The sequence below is a fragment of the Lutjanus erythropterus genome, chromosome 7 (genome assembly GCF_056507025.1).
Source record: "Lutjanus erythropterus isolate fLutEry1 chromosome 7, fLutEry1.hap2, whole genome shotgun sequence".
NCBI classification, from domain to species: domain Eukaryota; kingdom Metazoa; phylum Chordata; class Actinopteri; order Lutjaniformes; family Lutjanidae; genus Lutjanus; species Lutjanus erythropterus.
In genome coordinates this window covers 20,518,491-20,540,421 of record NC_139323.1, presented here as the reverse complement: position 1 = coordinate 20,540,421, position 21,931 = coordinate 20,518,491, and the positions used below count along the sequence as shown (strand labels likewise).

The following is a 21,931-nucleotide window of genomic DNA, read 5'->3' as shown; positions in this document are numbered from 1 at the left end:
TAGAATGACGTTTGCTGCTTGAAATCACCCCGGACCTCGAGGAAAATGATAGATCAGCTTTCCCACACGGTGCTCGGATCAGCTAGTCATGCTTCTGTCATGGCGATTGTTCAGAATGTGTTTCACTTTGGTAACAGAATATTTTTTCATTCAAAACACAGACCACAGTGAGAACTTGTTTGGTTAGTTGCACTATTGCACTGTGAAGTTTTTAGCTGTGACCAGCAGCTCTACAGCGCGCTCTGTTGGTTGGTCAGCTGGCCAGACCACAGAAATGTCCCCCAAATCCTGGACTCAACAATAAGGATTAATTAGCTGAGAACTCTGGCTCGTTTTTCATCAGAAACAGTTCCTTCAGGAAACACCACGTCACAGTTCATGGGAGAAGTGGACAACAATTGGACCACCAAAATTGTATTTTGGCCACCAAATTTATGGGCTTGATGGCCTGTGGAGCCTGTGCTTAAATACATCAGCGTCTAGCCTTGACACTGGACTTTTGGAAAATTGTGATGGACATTTGTCACTATTTTCTGACATTTTATAGACATTGCAGCCCTAAATTAAACATGACAAATAACTTTAGTCTTTAGTCAGCTAATAAAACAATTTACATACAGGCAAGTAAATATTGGCTTTGGGTCAGTAGATTTCTAACCCATTTGCTCAAACAGGAAAGTGAAAGAAAAACATCAAGGTTGAACTTAAAAACCTAGAATTAATCCAGTTACAGTTCTGAACTGCTTCTATGTGTGTTTATGTCCTTGTATTGTAAATATGTTGAAAAATATTAAAGATGAGGAAAAGACAAGATCAATAACAAAACATCATCATTTGCCTTGAATGAAACTAAAAAACTAATGTGAGGAGGCAGGTTTATTTCTAGTAAGATGATTATCGATTATTGTTTCTTATCAGCCACACTGTAGAACAGCCATCATACAACTCAAGGTGCAGCTGCTCACACACACATTAACTTTCAGCCTGGACTTTCCCTCCACTTACAGGGTGAGTATTCAGTCATGTTGAATAAGAGAGTGGAAAAGTGCTCAGTTCAGAGGGAACTGTCACCTGTGGAAGAACTGAAAGAACGGTTCATCACTTTGACAAGATTACCCATCAGTCATTGCACCTAAAACAAACAATGGAGCTGCCAGAGGAGTTTTATATCTCATATATATTTTAGATTTACCTTATATTTTAAATTATTAATATAATAAATTAAATTAAATGTAATATTTAAAGGGGTAGTTTACCTCAAAATCAAAAATGCATATTTTTCCTCAGGCCTGTGGTGCAATTTATTCACTGCTGAGGTGCTCCTGAGCAAGGCACCCAACCCAAAACTGTTTGGAGCACCTGACTACATGTGTACATGTATGTGTGCAGCCTCCTCGCTCATCTCTCCGACTCATGTCTACAGGTCTTTGTTCGTTCATGTGTGTGTATTTCAGACCCGTGTACATACAAACATTACAAAGCAACGAAAAATCTTATTTCCCCTGTGTAGGTTTTTTTTTTCTTATTCTTTTCTTGTTATTTTAATAAGTGATTTACTATTTAGTGTAACTCACACTAAAACAATTTGGATAAATAGCACTAAAGGTAAGAGAAAAAATATGTATTTTTGATTTTGGGGTGAACTGTCCCTTTCCCCCCCGACCCCAACTGTATAATATTTGAATAAATATAATATACATAATAAAATATTTATATTTTTATATATTTTGCATATTCATTATTCACAAATTAGTAACATTTCAATTGTTTTTGTGGTGGTATCATTTTTTTCTGTTATTTTATTTTAGTAATGTAACATTTTCACTGTTGTAGTAAAAGGTTGTCCAGGTGTTTTACATTAACAGGCTACTGACCAGAGGAATGTCTGTGCTGGTGACGTTACAGTGTGATCTGAATGAAGGAACTTTGTTGAGGGAACTAACAGAAACAATAGTAGTCATAACTGAATCTTCAGACAGAGGATATGTTCTGAATAAATACGACCACTTTAACAAAAGGTGTTTTATTCTCATGTTCTTATGTAAATAAATTACAACATCGTCTTTTGTTACAAAAATAAAATGAAACCCAACCAATAAGACACGCTGGACTTATCCATTTCAGACTTAAGAATATGAGAATCTTTTTCTTTTTGGAAATCCTGATGATCGTAATATGTCATCTTACGAATTCTTCAACAAAAGTGTTAGTTTTCAAGGACTGAATCGTCGTCACCAAACTGCCGGTCGGCTGCTGTGATCGGACCATACAGCCCAGCACACAAACACAAAGGTAGCAAAACTCAGACCGTCACAAACAACATGAACATAAAGAGCAAGTCAAAGAAAATATTCATTTAACAGAAGTTGGGGCTGGACAGTTTCTTTACCATAAAAACTACCAAAAAACTAAAAATAAAAACCTCATTCCAGTGTGCCAACTGACGGAAAACTGTTTTTGATAGTACAATGTGATTTATGATACAAAACGTTCCTGCAAAGTTGTAATGATACATATTATACACTGATACTAAAGGAGGAGCCGGTCAGCACTGTTATATGGTCATTATTTAAAAAAACAAACAAACAAAAAAAAAAACCCTTACAGATACTAAAAAACAAAATTCAGTGCAAAAGCACAGCTTCTCATGTCTTCTCCCAGTGTGGTTTCTGCAGTGTTCAGTCTTGACAACCATCACAGCAGAAGGAAACACCAGAGAGTTAATTTTATCTTCACGTACTGAAGGAGTAATCTGCTCTGAAAATGTGTTGTTGAAGATGTAATGTTGCCTGTCAGTGCTGGTTCTTCATCCCCTGTGGTTTGCCTGGTTTCTTATCCTGCTGCTGTTGCTGCTGTTGCTGCTGCTGCTGCTGCTGCCCCCGACCGGGGCCGGTCATTCCTCTGCCACGACCGCCAAACAGACCTGAATAAGAGAAGAAAAAGAATGGAGAGATCAATCATTTTTGATTTTTAATTTTCACTGAAACAAAAAAGTGTTTGTGATGATGTGGCATTTGTTGGAGTCTGTACCAAACAAACATGTTTTCTTACATCTGGACAACAATGTTTTTGGGTCAGTGAATCTCTGCAGCACTACAATAGTTCATTATTATGCTGTTTTGTCACACAGTTTCCTTTATCAATTAATTGCAGGGTTCTACAGTTTGGATTTCAATCACACTGCGATAAAAGGGGCGGCCCCAATAAATTATTCAAATTTTGATAAGTGTTTGACATTGTCTAGCTTGTTTGTCAAAACACATCAACTTAAGAAATAAAGCAATAAACTGAGAATGCAGTATAAAGTTTGCATTTGTATTTTTGTGTGCCACTACAACAGTTCATAATGAAGTGACAAATTCATTATAATTTGTGGAAATAACAACTAAAACTAATCACACTATTTTTTATTTTTTCCAGAGAACAATGTTCCTATCTTATTATTAAAAAAACAGACTGATAAATCAGCAACAACATTGTAATTCTTGATGGAGATACAGGGGAATTATCTAATTATCTGTGTGATGCACATTTTGAAGGTTTGAGCAGCACAGAAGGTGAACATCAGCGTTGTGGTTGCTCTCATACAGCTGGCCTACTTGTTATGATATTAAATAATTACCTATGCATTCAGTTATTGCTTAAGTAATAATTTAATACTTAATCACTGGCTCTGAAAGCAGACATTTAGTAACATTCAAGTGTACAAGTATTCCACAATTAAAAAAAAAAGAAACAAAATAATAGAAAATCAAAATAATAATAGTAAGGGTTGTGTCAGTTTGTGTAGCCCACAGGTTTTAAATTCAAAATGCATATCTGTTCAAAAATGAAATGACAGCTTTCTGCTTGGCTGCTATTATTAGCATTACCAGCTACAACAACCTGGCTTCAGTGTCACTGCTGTAAAAACAGCCAGATGATATTGAGACACTATCCGCTGTATACTGACATCTAGTGGCTCGCTGCCTTCATTGCATAGATAACTAGGGATGCACAATGATCACCAAAGCTGATCATTTAGGGCTGCAATTATTGATTAATTTGAGGATTGTTTTCATAATTACTTGTTTAGTGTATAGAATGTCAAAAATCATAATTTCCCAGAGGCGAAAGTCTTTAAATTGCTTTTGTTAAATAAAATAAAAAATTACAAAGAAAAGCAAAGAATCTTTACATTTAAGAAGCTAGAACCAGAAAATATGGCATTTTTGCTTGAAAAATGAAACTATTAATCGACCAACAAAATAGTTGGCAACTAATTGGTTTCGATCGAGTAATTGATTGTGTAATCGCTGCAGCTCTACGATAATTGTATTAGCCTATCCTATGACAGATTATGTCAAAGGAATGGGAAGCACAAAATGAATGTGATTTTAAGTATCACATCTCTAACATGTCTGCCCCTCAGAAATAAAGAAAAATATTTTCTTACAGGTTGCTGACATGCATGTTTCAGTTGATTACATGATTTGTACTGGAACATTTTAATCAGCCTAATGATCGCAGAATTCCCTGGATTAATTAAACAGAAGACAATTCTTCAACCACGGTTAAGACAAAAAATGTCCACAATGTTACATGATTTACAGGTGACGCTGATGATATGAGTATCAGCATCTTGGGGTAAAAGCTTTGATACTCCTGAAGTGTGCAGACTTTTAATTATAAAAAAAAATTCTGACAAGCAAATATTCATGTTAGCTCAGCGGGTCACAAACAAACACTCCTGCTGCAGTCTGTCCAATCACTCACCTCGGCCGGCTCCGCCTCTTCCTTTGCCCTGCTGTTTGTTCTGCTGGGTGCCTCCACGTCCGCGGCCCTTTGACACCACCTCCTCCTTCACCATGTCGATGATCTCGTCTGGGATTCGCAGATACTTGATGGTGCTTCCTCTGATGTAGCACTCAGGCATCCTCCAGAACTTATCTCCATCCTGTCAGAGGGGAGGGCGGGCGTCAACGCATTTTAATCAAAATGTCACTTTTTGGCATTAAGTTCATTGTGTCTGTTAGATCTGTAGAGGATCCCTGTGCTATGTTTCGTTTTCTATTGAGATGTTTTTATGAGATTAATTGCCATTTTGGTTGTCTTATTATTATTTTTTTTGTTTTTTTCCCAGCTATTTACTGTCATCAAAATTTTGACTTTTTACCCACCATCATTTTTAAACTACATTATTAGGGTTTTTGGGCAAGTACAGTTGGAGATTCTACTCAGATAACCAATCAACAGATGGGCAAATTATTCTAACTCTGATAACTGGTTAATCTTTTTGGATACTTTTCAAGAAAAAGTAAATTTGTAGTAAATGATGACATCTGAAATTAATCATTGAGAGGCTGTATAAACTACAAAGTAAAGGAAAAACAACACCACCACTAAAGTACTGGACCAAAAAACAAATGAAACTTGATAATAAATCTTTAAATGTGGTATGGAGTGCTTGTTAAGAGCCTGTGTGGTTACTGACTACAATCTTTTCTTACCATTTATATTTTCAGAGTGATCCACCTAACAGCAGACAAAACTGACACCTACAGCTGAAACATACATGTCTTCTTTTCCTTTCCTACTGCTGGAAGCACTACATGTAAAGTTTTAGGCCTTGTTCAGACCGCCAATTCAAATTTGTTTTTTGGCATTCAGATTGTCTCCAGATTAATTTGAGAAAGTCTGGACAGCAAGAACCCACATGAAATGCTTTTTTTGCAAATCAGATCCAGGACACATTTGGAGGTGGCTTGACTTGAGATTCCAATCAGAATCTGCAGCTTTGGCCCCTCAAATCAGATTTCAAATCATCTTTCCCAACACGACACATGCTGACGTCAATCCAGAGTGACAGAGGTGTATCACAACAGCTGAGCAAAATACACACTACTACTAGCAGAGCAGTATGGAGTACACAGAGAGATGCTGAAAATAAATTGTCTGCTGGCACTTTTGGCCAGACGCTCCTATACAGTCTCACCATTTCTCATGCTTTCATGTTAGAAAGTCACATGTATGGTTCCTGACATCTATGTCATTACCACAGAAACCCGTGCAGGCTGATGATGTCAAACACATCCAATCACTTACAAATAACAGGGCAGAAACTTAAAACTTTTATTTAAGAAACAAATCTGATTTGCCTGCAGTGCCTACAGTAAACAAGGCCTAAGTGACTGGAGAGAAGCGAAAGCAAAGCTCAGCTTTACCCTCGAGGTGCAGATGACTTCTCTCAGGTTGATGTTCATCCAGTTGTCACAACTGACCAGGTGACCGTTGTATGTCTCGCCATTCTTCAGCTCCACCAGCTGAGGAGAGAGAGAGGACACAAAAAACAGCAGGCTCATTAAAAATACTGATGAAGCAATGCAGCATGGCAGGACAGGTGTTAGAGCACAAGTTTTCTCATGTTATAACCCAAAAGAAACAAGACACAGGCTACACAGATTGCAAGTTACAATACCAGTAAACACCTCAATGTTGCCAAGGTTGAAGATAGTTTCTTGAACTACTTTAACCTGAGAATAAAAAGCAGCAACAGCAAACACATAGAACATGACACATTATACAGAGATACAATTTAGAGGAAGACAAAGGGAAGCAGCCAAACCTGAGTAACCACTTACAGGATGTTCTTAAACTGTAAATTTATTGGATGGCAGACTAAAAACAACATAAATATTTATATTTACTGCTTACTGACTTACAGTCATGGCGGGATAATATGATACTAAGATGATTTTGATTCAGATATGTAAACTCCTCTAGTGCTAACATAAGTTCGTAGACATCAGAAAGAGTCTCCTCACCATAGGATGGTTCTGGGCAGTCTTCAGCAGAGATAGTGGAAGCTGCAAATTGAACGGAAAAAACAGGTCACAGACAACCAGGGCTGTATTTGAGGTAAGGCACTGAGTATATAAAAGACACCTGCTGCTACTGTAGGTTGCCTGCAACATTGGAGAACCCCAAAATTCCCCCAGCAGTGTGTTATTCCATTAAAAAACAATTATTTTGCAGTTTCTAATGGTATAAATGTTATAACAATTCAGAAAAAGGTTTCTGTTTATCCTGTGTACACAGCGTCACGTTACTTGCTGTTATGCAAGGCAACAATAAACTACCAGTTTGAAGCTAAATACGCTTATATCATTACTTGAGCACATTGTTTAGGTTTTCTGTGGTTGTGTGTTTAGTCTGCATACGTTTCAAAACAATCAATGTGTGTCAATGTAGTTTAATTTAACTAAAAGGGCTACAAACGCTAACTTGACTTGCTAACTAGCATACCGAGCATCACTGTAACCCAGCGGCGCTTCAGTCCGCAGTTAGCTTAGCAGCAGCGTGCTACTGAAAACCTAACACAACTATCAACGTTTTAACTGAACACAACAGTTGGATACTTACCATTGTGACAGTATCTCTTTATGATTTTGTCTCACTTGCTGTCTTGTTCCTTCACTGACACGATTTTGCCACCTAGCTAACAGCTACGGTGCTACTTCTTCTTCTCTCAATGAATTGTTTCCGGCGCTGCGGTGTGATCGTGGCTGTATTATAAAATACTGCCCTCTACAGTCAACAGCAGTCATCGAGAAACATTTCCAAACTATATTAATCAATAATATTACAATATACAATAGAAATAGAAATAAAATAGATAAATAGATTTTTTTGGGCAACAATTAGATTTAGTTATTATCTTATTATTTTCAATTTACTGTGCATTATATTTATTAATTTAATTGCTCATTACGGTATATGTTGTTTATTATAGTATATAATTTTTTATTTTATAAATAACAAAAAGGCAAAGAAGTATTTAAAAAAAACAGATGAAAACAAAATGTACCAATGTATTGAGAGGCAAGTAATATTCTAAATGATAAAAAAATAAATAGTAATACATAACTAAATAGAAATCTTTAAATAAATACATAGAATTTTCTCCACAATTTTATTGACTCGCAAAATACTAAACAAAAAATACATACATATTAACACACATCCATATACATACACACATAAATAATATAAACTGTGCAGCTTGACCCTCACTGCAGCTGCATGTGAAGATGAAATGCCAAGTTCAGTCTTTGATCAATCTCTCAACCTTAAAAAGTAAGACTTTAAAAAAGTTCCCAGTCACTTGGTGTGAGGCTTTGGATGGATTCTTCTGGAGATTTTGGTATCTTTCTTCAGTGAGGAGTGCTTTTTGCCACAGCCAACTGCTCGAGGTAAATTCATTGGATGCTGCAGTAATTTCACCCAGATGTTTTCTGGATAAACTATAAATCCAGTGTTCTTGAAACTTTGGGCTTTCACCTGGAATTTTGTCTGATATTTCAAATGTCGCAGCAAACCTCAGCCCAGCGGATTTTATCCCTCCGTTGTTTAATCCTTTGAATTATTTCCACATACAACTGGTGGCATACATCATGTTGTGTGTCTCATTTAGATGGTAGAGCAAAGAGTTACAGTAGAACAGCAGCAGCATGAACTCAGATTGTTTTCTAAGATTCCTGGCCTTTTAAAATAATTTTAAAAATCACTATAAACATTTTTAATTATATATTTAAGTCATATATGGAGATGTGTTGCTGAAGCGCGGATGAAAAATGCTTTAAGAGATCTTCCATGGATTAACAGTTGGAGCCTACTAGATGCTCTATACCACCTGCTGTCATTGACTGTGTATTGTCTACTCAAAGAAAGCTACTCTACTTCAAGCTACCGTGGACACTGCGAAGAATTAAAATGCCTAAAAAGGGTGAGGAAGATTTTGTCACTCTATCTATGGTTCATGAGCTGCTGGAACAGCAAAAGGCTTTTTACAAGGAATTACTTGAGCAACAAGAAAATAGCTATAAATCATGCCTACAAGTGATTGTTGACTCTATGTTTGCCCACATGGACAATCTTGTTAAAGATGCATTGAACACGTCCAAAGACATTCAAGATCTTAAAGCTAACTTCCAATTTTTACAAGCACACTTGGATGACTTGCAAGCCACCAAACCAAGTTATCTCTGACAGCCTTGCTGATCACCAAACTTCCATAAATAGTCTGTTTAAAAATGATTATTTGAAAAATCTGTCAAGAAGAAACAACCTGCTAATAGATGGACTGCCAGACTCAAAATCTGAATCTTGGAATGAGACAGAGATCAAGGCAAAGAAAGTATTTTCTTATCACCTTAAAATAGACTCCAAGCTTATAGAAATTGAAAGATCTCATTGGACTGGAAAATATGACCATGCTGGACGTCCCAGATCCATTGTAGTTAAATTTCTTCTTCATCTTCATCTTCATTAACGGGGACTTTTCTGAGAATGTGTGCATGAAACGAAAGAAACTGCTGCCACAAAACAGAGGAGAGAGGAAGAAGGGGAACATTGCCTTTCTGAAATATGATCAACTAGTTGTGCATCCTCCCAGATCCAGTTAATCTCCCCTAGCTATCTCTTAGTAACAAATTTCACAAATTTCTAGAAATTATGCTATTATGGGTATTGTTGTCAAGCTGTCATGTGTGATGTAAATGAGTCAAATTCTATTTAATTTCTAACCCCTTCCAAAAAAGTTAATAAACAAATCTAAAGTAAACCCTTTTACAATGCACACCTCAAGTATTGTTATTCGCAAATATCATTACTATAATGCAGTTTTCACCGCACCTGTAGCAAACCCCAGCCAGACAATGGTGAAGCGTAGTGATGTTTCACAAGGCATTTATTCTAAACACAAATTCACTTTCCTGTCCTTTTCTCTTTTCCTCAGGAAACACTGTAAGAGCTACAGGAAGGATAAACATAAAACAAATAAATAAATAAATAATAAACGAATGAATGTGCCCTTAGAAGTATACAAATATCACCTTAACACAAATTTAACCATACATGTGAAAATATTAGCCATAATATTACTGACAAACAGCACTCCTTCGTCAAAAACATGCCAAAAATAGAAAGCTAGCAGCACCACATAAACACTTAAAAGAAGCTAACATTTGCTTGACTGCTATGGCAACAATTCACATAAAACACCCTTTCACAGTTAGCTAAATTAAATTCACATGTCATAGAAAACCGTCATAAAACAAATTAAATAACACAAATACCTTGTTCCCATCCCAGCTAGGTGCTTGTAAGTTTGTATAAATGCTTCGTTTTTCCTTGTCCCTTACATGAACTTTGGGACTTTTTTTGGAAGCGTCTCCCTCATGTCAACAAACCGCTTCTTAGATATACACTTCCTGTGCTGCCGGTGGAGCGCCAAAATAAAAGCCCATAAGATTCAAATACACCTTCCAAATAAAAGCATGGAGGGAACAGTTATTTTAACATTAGGAAAACAAAGCCTTGAAAAAAGTGATGGACAGATCAGCAGACCTTTATAAGAGTCATTTACAGCACCTTATGTTACAGCTCAGACAACATGCAATGCTTAGTCCGCAGAGCAGCAGTGACAAAAAATAAAAAACAAATAAAAGAAAGCAACGATTAAAAGAATATAAGTTTTTTAGTTTAGGTCAGCAGAAATAAATTTGAATAAAATAGACTATATATAACATCTATTAATTTGACTTAATGTTTCTGTAATATCCTAAAAATCTGCTTTTTAAACTTTTTTAGATTTTTTTTTAGATTTTTTATGATAATGGGTGAAATCAGGGGAAGGACACTTATGCGTGCGAATAAAGAATTTTATAGGATTATACGGTGATAATCAATGTTGTTAACAATCTTGGACTGCCGTGATGAATCAACGTGTCATCGCAGACGTCACCACGTCACGTCTCACGTAGCCTGCTGGAAGGAGGACCGGCTGGTTTCATTTGTGTCCGTCTGGCAGAAGGAGCCGTCAGCTGTGGAGCTCACTGACTCCCTGTACGGTCCTGGTTTAAAAATAAATAACGAAAAAAGCAACGGATCCTCTGTAACAGGCCGGGAGATGGATAACAGTAAACGGACTGTGGTCGTTACAGGTTTGTCCTCTTTTAACAGCTACTGTTGTCGTTTATTGTCGTCAAAACTGAGCAGCAGCAGTGGGCGAAGTGGAGGAAAAGTTGTGTAGATGACAGCTGCTCACACGTTAATGGCGTCAGGAAGCTGCTTCCCTCCGTCGCAGCAGTTGTACAAAAATGAACGAAACAATTTCCATGTAGCTGTAATAAAAAAAACAGCATGGAAGTATGGTGAAGTGAAGTTATCCTCTTTATAGCTAATTTGAGGCTAATGACAGGCTAAATGAAATGATCCTTTTGTTGTTGTTCTATGTCTTTATTGAAAGGCCACACCAAACTATATAAGGTAAACATTTAAACATTAATAATACGTATCAAACATGATTTATTGGAAATGTAATTTTGATAGAATTTCTACTGATCTTGCTAATTGGGTAAATTATATACACTATAAAGTGTAGTCTACATTAATAGATGCAATTATAAAATAAAAGTTATCGCAGACATTAGTTTATGGTTATTATTATCATATTATTAATAGGGGATCATTGCATAAGAAACGACAGACAAATATAACATAACAAATACAAAATTACCCAATTACATGTATTTTGTAGTGCTTATGTGGAGTGATCTAGGGAGGGATTTTGTTGTAATAAGACAATATTGTTAACTGTTCTGTCCAAAAGAAGAGTGCCTGAGTTTTTCTTCTTCATGGCTTTGTATTTTGAGTTTCACAACACTTTGGCTTGTTCTCAACATCTTTCCAGTCATTGTGCCATTTTTTAGAGCTGGACAAAGTAAATAACATGATGATAACCAATAACCAACCCATTATTGTATTTCAGTAGTGACATCCTACTTTATGGGTTTCTGTAACCAATTTAATCATATTGCTCTGCATTATGATGTGAAAGTCTGGACCTAGACAGAACTGTTATTTTCAGCTGCATCCTATCAGTCTGTCTTAAAAGCTACTATGCATGTTAAACACATTAAGCATCGCTGTTAATTAAATAAGACAAACTAATGATTACAGTGACCTAAATACATCGGTTGATATATTACCCAGGGAAAAGGTTGTACTCGTTTAACTTCACTTCTAGCCACTTAAATCTGATATTTTCTAAGTGCACAAACTGCAGCCTTGACCATCAGATCTGTGGAGGATAACAGAAACAGTGACTTGGTGTTTTCAGACACAAAGGGGTGCAGAAGCTCGCAGTCCCTGCTGATAGTAGATGTGTAGATTGCCTGGGAACAGCACCTTCACAATAGCGGGCCGGCTGGCAGCTGCCGGCCCCTCGCTCTGCTCCTTTTCAGCAGCCTGTCAGACAGACTGATCCTCCCCTCCACCCAATCCCCAGGGACCTGCTGACCCTTGGAAGGGTGGTGGTGGAAGGGGATCAGTTATAGATCCCTATATAAACAGGCCTGAGTGAATATCCATAGGCTGCTGTGATTTTGTAGGTCCCATGGAGTGATGCTTGGAAGGATTTTTAGAGATTGTTTTTATTTGGTAATTAAAGGAAAGAAGCATCCTGCAATGCTGTAGAGACTGAAACTCAACCAAAAACTTTCCAGAAATTTCAACCATAGGTCAAATGACTCATTAAGGTTTCCTTTTCACACTTACAGAACAGCACAGAACAGTCAGACTTACTCATGCTGTATTACAACAGAAAGATTGCGAAGTTTCTGAAACTTTTTACATCATTCGAAAATTTTAAGCTTTCCAACTCCCACTATCCACAGTTCAGTTTGTAACTAATACTCATCGATAACGTGTGTGCGTCGTTCACGAACATGACTGCCTAGCAGGCTGACATAAATGTTACAGGAAAGACAAAGACTTATTTTATTTCAGCAGTCTCATTTGAATTTTTTTTAGTATTTTTATTAGAGATTTTTTAATGAATTTATTTTAAAATTTTAGGAGATTCCTCAATGTACCACTAGAGGGAGCTTGAGTGCCACCAGAAGTCTTTGTAGCATAGCTTGAAAACCTAGTGATACCACCAGATATAAAATTGCACTCTGTCCAAGAGCAGACGGTATAAGGTTGTATTTTTCTGTTGTTTCTCTTATATTTTATTTAAATTTTATATAGTTCTTAACTTTTTGTATGTGTTTTATTGTTTAACAACATTGGGGGAGTGGAAGGGAAAGGAGGAACTTGTTATAACTGTGCAGCCTTGATTTGACTTGATGTGATGCAGTGCACTGTGCAGCAGCCAAACTAACGTGTATATTTTGCAGGTTTTGGGCCATTTGGAGAGCACACGGTTAACGCCAGCTGGGTGGCAGTGCAGGTGTGTTTTACCCCTCTATTGCTGTTTTAATGTCCATACTCATTGCTTTTTTTCCCTCTGTTGTTAAAATAAATCAAACAGAAATCAGCATGAGGCTGAAGACTGTTGTAATTTAAATAATTTAATTCCTTTAAATAATTATTAAATTTAATTTCAATTTTTTTTAATGAATATTTTGTGTCACCAAAATGTTTGACTGTTCCTGTTGGTCACATGATGCTCTGATAGTGGCCGGCCAGCTTCACGCTATGCATCAGTGTTTCAGTGGCTCTCTGCGTTCTTCTGGGGAAACCGCATGTGGGGGATGTGGGTGGTTGTCAGGGTGTCTAGACGGACTTGATAAGGATATTAAAGGCAAACAAAAGGCCGCTTTGTGGCAGGGTCACAGACGTGGTCAAACAAGCCTCTTTTCAATACAAGCAGGGGTCAGTGTCCAGGGCTATTTGTCCTGCAGGGAGACGGGGGGGTGTTGGTCCACTGGCTGTGAATTTGACACAGATTTATCTTACTTATAATATGTATCATTGCATCTTTTATTCCTTGATTTTCTCATACTTGCTTTATTTCTGGAGAAGGTTGAGTTGTGCAGTTAAGTTTTCAAAACTGAAATTCAAATTAATAAGTCAGGTTAAATTTAATTGGAGAGGACAAGGCGAGTGAGAGATGTCTGTCTTAAAAGCTAAAAAAGCCAAAAAAGGAGTGACATTTACCTGCTCAGACAGAGTTAATTAACACAGAAATATTTTGCCATAGATTGTCATTATTATTGGGTTTTGAATATGAATACGATTGATCACGTAGGATTTGTATTATTTTGGAGTGAAAATACTGTTTTTGTTTTAAAATAAAGCAACTTTTTTATGGCAACCTGAACAGACAACAGGCACTGTCAGTAGGCAGAAAGTATGAGCTAAGAGGGAACAGGCAAAGAGAGTGATGAGCAGTGGTTATTTATTAATACACAGCTGGACAAGTGAAAAGGATTAAAGTGACATTTCACCCTAAAATCAAGAATGCACATTTTTCCTCTTGCCTGAAGTGCTGTTTATCCAGGTAGATTGTTCTAGTGTGAGTTGCAGTTTGCCAGGTTTTGAGGATATCGTCTGTAGTGATGTCTGTGTTTCGTCAAATATAATTGAAATAGATTGCCCTCGGCAAAAAAATACATTTGAACTCAAACTTGAAAAGCAAGGTCTCTTTTTCTGAACTCATGACCTGGTTAATCAAGATAATCCACAGACCTTGTTGTGAGCACTTTCATGTAGGAACTTAACCAAGCTACATCCACCAACTGTCAGTGGGAACATGATACAGCATAATGCTAGATTTTAATTCCCATTTAGCATACATGCTAAAGCTGTGCTAGCCTTCATCACTGTAAGATGCTCCAAATAAAAACTGTTTTAAAGTGAAAAAAAATATATAGTTTTTGTATATATTGTTTATACTGTTTTATGCTTTTGTTATTCATATGTTTATCCATTTTTTGTTTTCTATTTATGCTGTTTTGATTTGCAATACTTGATCCTTAATCTTCATGTATTTCTTATTAACACAGCGCACTAATTCCTTGTACATGAAAACCTACTTGGCAATGAAATAGATTTTGATGTTCTTGTTTGTCCTGACAGGAACTGAAGAAGCTTGGTCTGGGCAGTGAAGTGGACTTGCATGTATCTGAGGTTCCTGTAGAGTATCAGACAGTCCAGAGTTTGGTTCCTTCATTATGGAAGCAGTATCGTCCACTGGTAAGAGAACATGGTGCGACCAGTCCACATCAATCTGCTTTCAAAGGTGCATTACAGAAACTCCTCTCTGCCTTAGTTTCAGGTTAGGTTGCATTTGACTGACACAGGTTTCAGGTCTGTGTAAAGGCAGGTGTAAGTTATAATCAGATCTGCTTCGCCCAGATAATAACAAATGTGTGCAACACATGCTGCATTAAATTAAACTGCATAGTTCATAGGTTCAGATGTGAGCTTGTGTCAAATATAAGTGCATCTCTGCTCCAGTTAAAATAGTCACAGCTCCTTTTCAAGAGCGCAGAAATCAGTCAGAGAGAGCTGCCACAGACATGTTGTGATGAAAATATTTTAGTAATTCTGACTCGTGTTTTTATTGTTTCCTGTCGTTTCTAGTTGGTAGTTCATGTCGGAGTGTCGGGTATGGCCACCACTGTCACACTGGAAAAGTGTGGCAGGAATCACGGCTACAAGGGCCTCGACAACAGCAGCTTCTGTCCCGTTTCACAGTGTTGCATTGTGGGAGGCCCGGACTGTATCGACTCAGTTATTGACATGGAATCAGTCTGCAAGAGAGTGACCGCCTCAGGGCTGGGAGTAGCTGTGTCCGTCTCCAAAGACGCTGGAAGGTAATTATTTACTTTATTTTTTTCCAGTTAGCAACAGTGTTTAGTCTTTCACTTCTGGATTACACGCTTCAACTCCTGAGGGACAGAGACATGAAAATACCTTTATGTCACTCTCTTAAACGTGTGAATCAGCTGTACACAATCTTTACTCTCGGCATCGTGAGGTGCGTTTACAACCCCAATTCAATAAAAGCTGGGGTGTTGTGTAAAATGTAAATAAGAACAGAATGCAATGATTTGCAAAAACTTTTTGACCTATATTCAGTTGAGGACAGAACAAAGACAAGATATTTTATTATGTTCAAACTGTTTTTCTAAACACACTTATTCTGAATTTGATGACTGCAACATGTTGGAAAGAATTTGGGACTTTTAACAGCACTCATAAGTGTTTGGGAACTGTGGACTCAAAATGTTGAAGTTTTGAAAGTTAATTTTTTCCCATTCTTGCTCAACAGTCTGGGGTCTACATTGCCATATTTTACGTTTCATAATACACGCCTTTAATACCCAATGCTGATATTTTCACCTGTCAACAGTTCATCTGTTTACCTGTGGAATGACCCAAACTGGTGTTTTTTTTAACGTTCCACAACTTTCACAATCTTTTGTTGCTTCTGTCCCTTTTTTGGAACATGTGTTGCCGATAATCAAATTCAGAACAGAATTCAGAAGTGTATATTTACAAATAAAATAGTTTATCGGTTTGATCATTAAATGTCTTGTCTTTGTACGGTATTTGGTTGAATACATGCCAAAAATGATTTGCAAATCATTTCAATCTGCTTTTATTCGTGTTTTATACAACGTAAAAACTCTTTTGGAGTTGGCGTTGTAGTTTAACAGTATGATGGACAGCTGAGGTGAAACTGTGCAACGAAGTCTGGAGTAAACGTTGTATGTACTAATAGAGACTAAAATCTGTTCAATCTGTGCAAATCAAGTTTAACAGAAGAGTTCATCATTAATTAGTAAATGGTAACTATTAACTATAAACTATTAGTAATAGTTAAATAACACAAAGCGATACTTCTTTCTAGTGTAGGTACTGTATCTTAAAAGAACATGTCAGGGTTTTTTTTTTTTTTTTTACCATCTCTTGATCTAGTTCAAATTAAGTTTTAACACTACTACTAATAGGCCATTTGTATCTATACGTCATTGAAATCATATCAACATTGGGATAAATACTAGAGGTGGTGAAAAAAATCGATTATTAATTAATCGCGATTATGTTATGGACGAGTATGAATCGATTATTCTTATTATCCAGACCGTAACTTTTTTCACTGATGTAACTCTGCTATCACCAAAGAAACAGATCATAAAACTGTGATGTTCATTGAAACTTTGGTGATATCAGCTGTCTTAACTTCTACACAGCTCCTCTCTGCTCACCGGTGCAGCTCTGTCTCACCCCGTCTGTGACACGGTGTGTCTGCTGATTGATCGTGACTTCTAACCAATCAGATGTGCTGCTGTAGGCGGGACATTGAGCCAGACTACAGAGCGTAGTTGTGTATTATACTGTACAGTGTATAATGATCTAATATATGTATAGTGTATACATAGTACAGCACTGTATAAGTTTAAAGTTTTTAATATCATTACCATTATCATTACTATTATCATTATTATTACATTACATAAATATGGTGATAATTAAGGACAGACAAAGATCAAAGACAAGTGCATTTTTAAAATAAATTTAATCCCACCACTTTTTTCTTTTTTGCTTATCTGAAAAATTATAGGCCTTCCATTTAATTGTTGTTGTTTGTACAACTTGATCAGTCACAACACAATGTGTTGTGTTCATTTCTGTGTTCTACAGTATATAAGCTGGTAAAGCTACAATAAGTTTTGCCAAGTTAAAACAAATAATTCTGAAGTTACACCTACACTACACAGGAAGTGCTTTGAGTTGTTACTCAATAAAAGAGTTAAGTAATTCAACAACTGACTGTTTTTTTTAATGGTGCAATAACTTTGTGGTGTATTTTTGGTTACTGTTGTCAAATAGAAAATCAATAATCGCTAATCGAGAATCGTTAATAATCGAAAATCGGTTGGTAATTGAATCGGGACCTCAATAATCATAATCGGATCGGGAGATCAGACAGATTAACCACCCCTAATAAATACCTTTCATTAAGGATTATAACACAACCTGTGTTTTTGTTCTGCGGGACTACAGTGCAGTAACTTCAAAAAACACATTTTTGCAAGACATTTAACGCAAGTATAGTAATAAACTGATTAATCAGACTGATTATCTGGTATCCAGTAAGTGTCCAGTAAGTGTTTTTATTTTAGCTAATGTAGCCAGGCCCCTTATTCATTTGATGCCGTTCCGTCTTCCCTGACAGGTATCTCTGTGATTTCACCTACTACACGTCCCTGTACCTGAGCCACGGTCGCTCTGCCTTCGTTCATGTGCCTCCTCTTGGAAAGCCTTACAGCGGCGAAGACCTGGGCCGCGCGCTGCAGGCCATCGTCCGGGAGATGCTGGAGCTTCTGGACCAGGCCGAGGAGAAGATCCACTGCCAGCAGCACTTCCACTAAGTGACCTCCAGATGCCAGCCAGCCTCTCCAGCCTTCACCACCAAGAGAAATTGCACTTAACCACAAGTAGCCAAACTTCTTTTTAATGTTCTTTTGTTATTGTTGTCTTTACTTGGACACGGTGAAAACTTCAGTGTGTAGCATCTTTTCAGCATTTCTTTATCTTTGTCTAAGGTTTTCGCTTCATGTTTTGCAAGGCCTGATTCAGTTATGTTTTAATGACTCCCGATGGTGAGAAGATAAAATTGGGGTCTCAAGACAACCCCTGAGTCATGTTTTAACGTAAGGCTTTGGTCCCACTGCCAAGGAACATAAAACATTCTGACTTTGGAGTTTATAATATGTGAAAACCTTTAGGTTCACTAAAGCTGTGTTTCCCCCTAAAGGACCTGGACCTTTTAGTCCCGGGAACTACTTTTGAAGTACCTAAAATAGTTCCTTCAGTCCATTGTTGTCTACACTGCCACTGTGGTCAGAAGACCCCTGAGGATAAGGAAAATTAGTTTGCTGACGTATGAAAAAGCGGTGTCTGTTTCTACACATCATTTTTGTGCGACTATACAACAACGCTGGTGCCATCTAAAGGTCAAACAATGATGGTGCTATCTAGAGATTGATCCATCCGTCATATGCTTTCTTCTGCAACTCCATGTTGATGTGATGAAGCACAATGAACAAAAAAACAAACTGAATTGCAGCTGCTTGTTTTTAAAAATTTTGGCTGAAATAAAATGTTGTGAAGAAATTTTCAGCAAAAAGTTCCTGTATTTTTGGAAAGTACTACCCGCAGAGTAGGGACTTCTTGGGGTGTAAAATAATGTCTCCAGTTCCTCCAAAGGCTCCTGGTCTGTGAGGCAAAGTTCCTGCGGTGGAAACGCAGCTTAAGAAAACCCAGAAACAAAGTGCAGCTCATATTTGTTTATTTGCAGAGGGTCTGTAATGCAACAGATATTACAACCTGTAACTCCAAATGTGACTCCTATTAATGCACCTTATAGGGTTAGGGTTATTGAAATGGTTATAGAAGTCACATCTGGAGGAAATGTGAATGTACTCTACAGTATTTAGCTTTCATCATGCTTCATCTTTAAATTTTGAAGTTCAGTCAGTCACAATATGTTTCAGTCAACAGGTGTTTGCACCTCAGTGTCTATAAATGATTAATGTACGTGATACATTATGATTTAAGTAGAAATGTTTAGCAGTAAAGTGTGTTTGCTAATTTTGTGTTTCCTTTTGACTATGTTCTAACTGTGCTCTTTCACACTTGATATTGTATTGTTTCTCAAAGTCCTTTTTCTTTATAAGAAGTTGTTAATTTGCCTTCTTTTACTAAGGTTATTTAAATCAGGGAACGGGTTGGTTCCAGCTCATATTCCCCCAGTTTGTCGGCCCAAATCTGACAGAAAACCCCCAAAATCCACCACCCCTGAGATCTGACCCCAGGATGTGCAATGTTCTTTTACAGATCTCAGGTTCAGTGATTTTAGTTTTAGGTTTGTCAGAGTTCCGTTGTGGCTGCACAATTATTTGAGAAAATCTTGAACATTATTTACTTCAGAAAATTTCCTGTTCTAAATCTAAATTGTGTATCCATTAACTTTATTTTTTAAATAATTGAACAGACAGCAGATCTTTTCTCTCCTCTCTGCTTAATGTCATGAGTTACTCACTGGAAACTTTTTTTTAAATTTAATCTTAAACTGTGAAGAAAACCTGCATTTTGTTTTTGCAGCATTCAAGAGTAAATCCCAGAGAATTCTTCTTTTTTTCCCACAATTGTGCAGCCCTAAATCTTATTTCTTTTTTAAAGCTTTCTGTCGTTCCCTTCATTGAATCAGATATAGCTGCTTATTTTATCTGAGGATTTGATTTGATGAAGTTGGACTCTTTTGTCAGTCAGAGTTGGGCCTGGATTTAATTTCTGTAGCACTTTCTTTCTTTTTTTTTTTTTTTTTTTTTACTTATTCTGGACTATGGACAGCTAATTTTAGCTGTGAATGCTTGCATTTTGTGTTATTTCAGTCACTTTAAGTTGAATTATGTAGCTTTTCAAACATACACGCATCCATTTTAATGTTTTTACCCCTAATAATTATAATTATGTATGTGAGGTATGCTTTTATAGGACAGTCGTGCTTTATTTTCCTGAGCTTTTGTTTTGTTCTTATCTGTTAAACAAACCGCAGCAGATCTTGTCTCTGTGTCTGTGATGGTGCCATTCCCAGGTGTAAATCTTCTGTTTTAAGTTTTTTTTAAGGTATTGTCTTCTGTTTTATGGTGTAGACCAGCAGCTCCCTGCCTGTTAAGCTGTCAGGAGAGCCCATGACACCTAACACGGCTTCAGTTTGATCGGTTTTGGTAGAAGTTTTAGCATTGAATGGTCCACATTCTGTTTCATCATCCTGTGTATCTGCAGAAAAACTGTGGCGAAACATGGATATAGTTGTAAACTGTCGTAGCTAGTCTTAGTAGTGGTCACGTAGGCTTTTAGTTTTCACCTGAGTCAAGCAAGTTGGTGCCAGTGAGTTTGAGTAAATTCTTGTTATTTTTAGCAGATTGGTTTGTACCACAAAGTAGCATCCTGGAGCAATGAGCTGAACGGAAAACTTCATTTTATCTTAGTATTTGTCGTTGAACTTGTATCTTGGTTATGTGGTTTGAATCTCTTATGGTCGAAATGATAGGCAGGTTTTAGTTCTGAGTTTTTAGGTGCTGATATTTTACTGTGTGGCTTTGTGAGTGCTGAGAAATGAATGGGTTGTGGAGGAGCTGCCCCTAAAATGTCAGCTCACAAAAGTGAAAAGCCTCAAGTTTACATATGAGGTGACCTCTGACCCTGACTCTCTCCTGTGCCTTGCTGTTGTTTATGTGTGTTATGAAAAGGCCTTAAAAATGCTCAGAGGGTCAGTTCAAAGATATATTACTGATGCTGTTCCAGTCAGATGTGTGGCTACCTCAAAAATACTTTTTTATCTCAGTGTGTGCTCTCTTGTACAATAACATTATGGCTCTGTGATTTACTGTGAGTTCCTCTGTTTAGGGAGAAGCGTCTGAAAGGTGTCCTTCTCTGCTTTGGACATTAACAAAGCACTGTTACAATAAGTAATCTTGGCTTTGTGAAAAGAAAGGCTTTGAAATAAAGAGAATTAAAGGATTCTTTGGTCTTTGTGTCTATTATTACAACTCTGTTTTTTCACTGGTCACTAGATATGCCTATTAAAAGCATGCAATTGATTTTTGCATACAAGTGAATTGTGCTAATATAAAGTTGATAGAATCTGCAGGCCTATCAAATATCGAAGATGTTACTGTGCTGCTGCACAGCTGTAACATAAATAATTGGCCTGAGATCTCCAACTCCATGCATGTATGTACCCTTCAGCTTACAAGTTCACATTAAGTATTGACTCAGGCTTTACATTGCTCTCAATATACTCACATATAGAGTAGACATATCAGCTAAGAACAAGGTCAACAATGCATAACAAATAAAGGTGAGAAGGAGTGTACATAAAAATGAGAAAAAAAATAGGTGCATATAGATATAACACATGTCTCTGCAGGATTTGTATTGACAGTTAATAGGCCAGATTACTTCCTCATTTTTGATGTGAGGACTAACCAGGCAAGTCATCAAAAACTAATTACATTTACAATTAATATCATTTGGATTATTATGGTGAAAGATTATACATTTAAGATTTAATGAGTAGACAGCT

General features: G+C 37.0%; 2 protein-coding genes across 2 annotated transcripts; one reads left to right on the top strand and one right to left on the bottom strand.

The window, feature by feature from the left end:
- Nucleotides 1-2,580: 2,580 nt before the first annotated feature.
- On the bottom strand, nt 2,581-7,509 carry lsm4 (LSM4 homolog, U6 small nuclear RNA and mRNA degradation associated). Its single transcript, XM_084723140.1, has 5 exons — nt 7,402-7,509; nt 6,804-6,845; nt 6,204-6,302; nt 4,756-4,936; nt 2,581-2,923 (listed from the first exon to the last, which is right to left on the bottom strand). The coding sequence occupies exons 1-5, from the start codon at nt 7,402-7,404 to the stop codon at nt 2,793-2,795; spliced, it is 456 nt and encodes a 151-aa protein (XP_084579266.1). The 5' UTR covers nt 7,405-7,509; the 3' UTR covers nt 2,581-2,792.
- Nucleotides 7,510-10,831: 3,322 nt separating this feature from the next.
- On the top strand, nt 10,832-18,912 carry LOC146323962 (pyroglutamyl-peptidase 1-like). The gene is made up of 5 exons (XM_084723139.1): nt 10,832-10,982; nt 13,221-13,273; nt 14,905-15,021; nt 15,412-15,644; nt 18,014-18,912. Exons 1-5 carry the CDS (start codon nt 10,949-10,951, stop codon nt 18,207-18,209), a joined length of 633 nt encoding a protein of 210 aa, XP_084579265.1. The 5' UTR covers nt 10,832-10,948; the 3' UTR covers nt 18,210-18,912.
- The last annotated feature ends 3,019 nt before the right edge of the window (nt 18,913-21,931 follow it).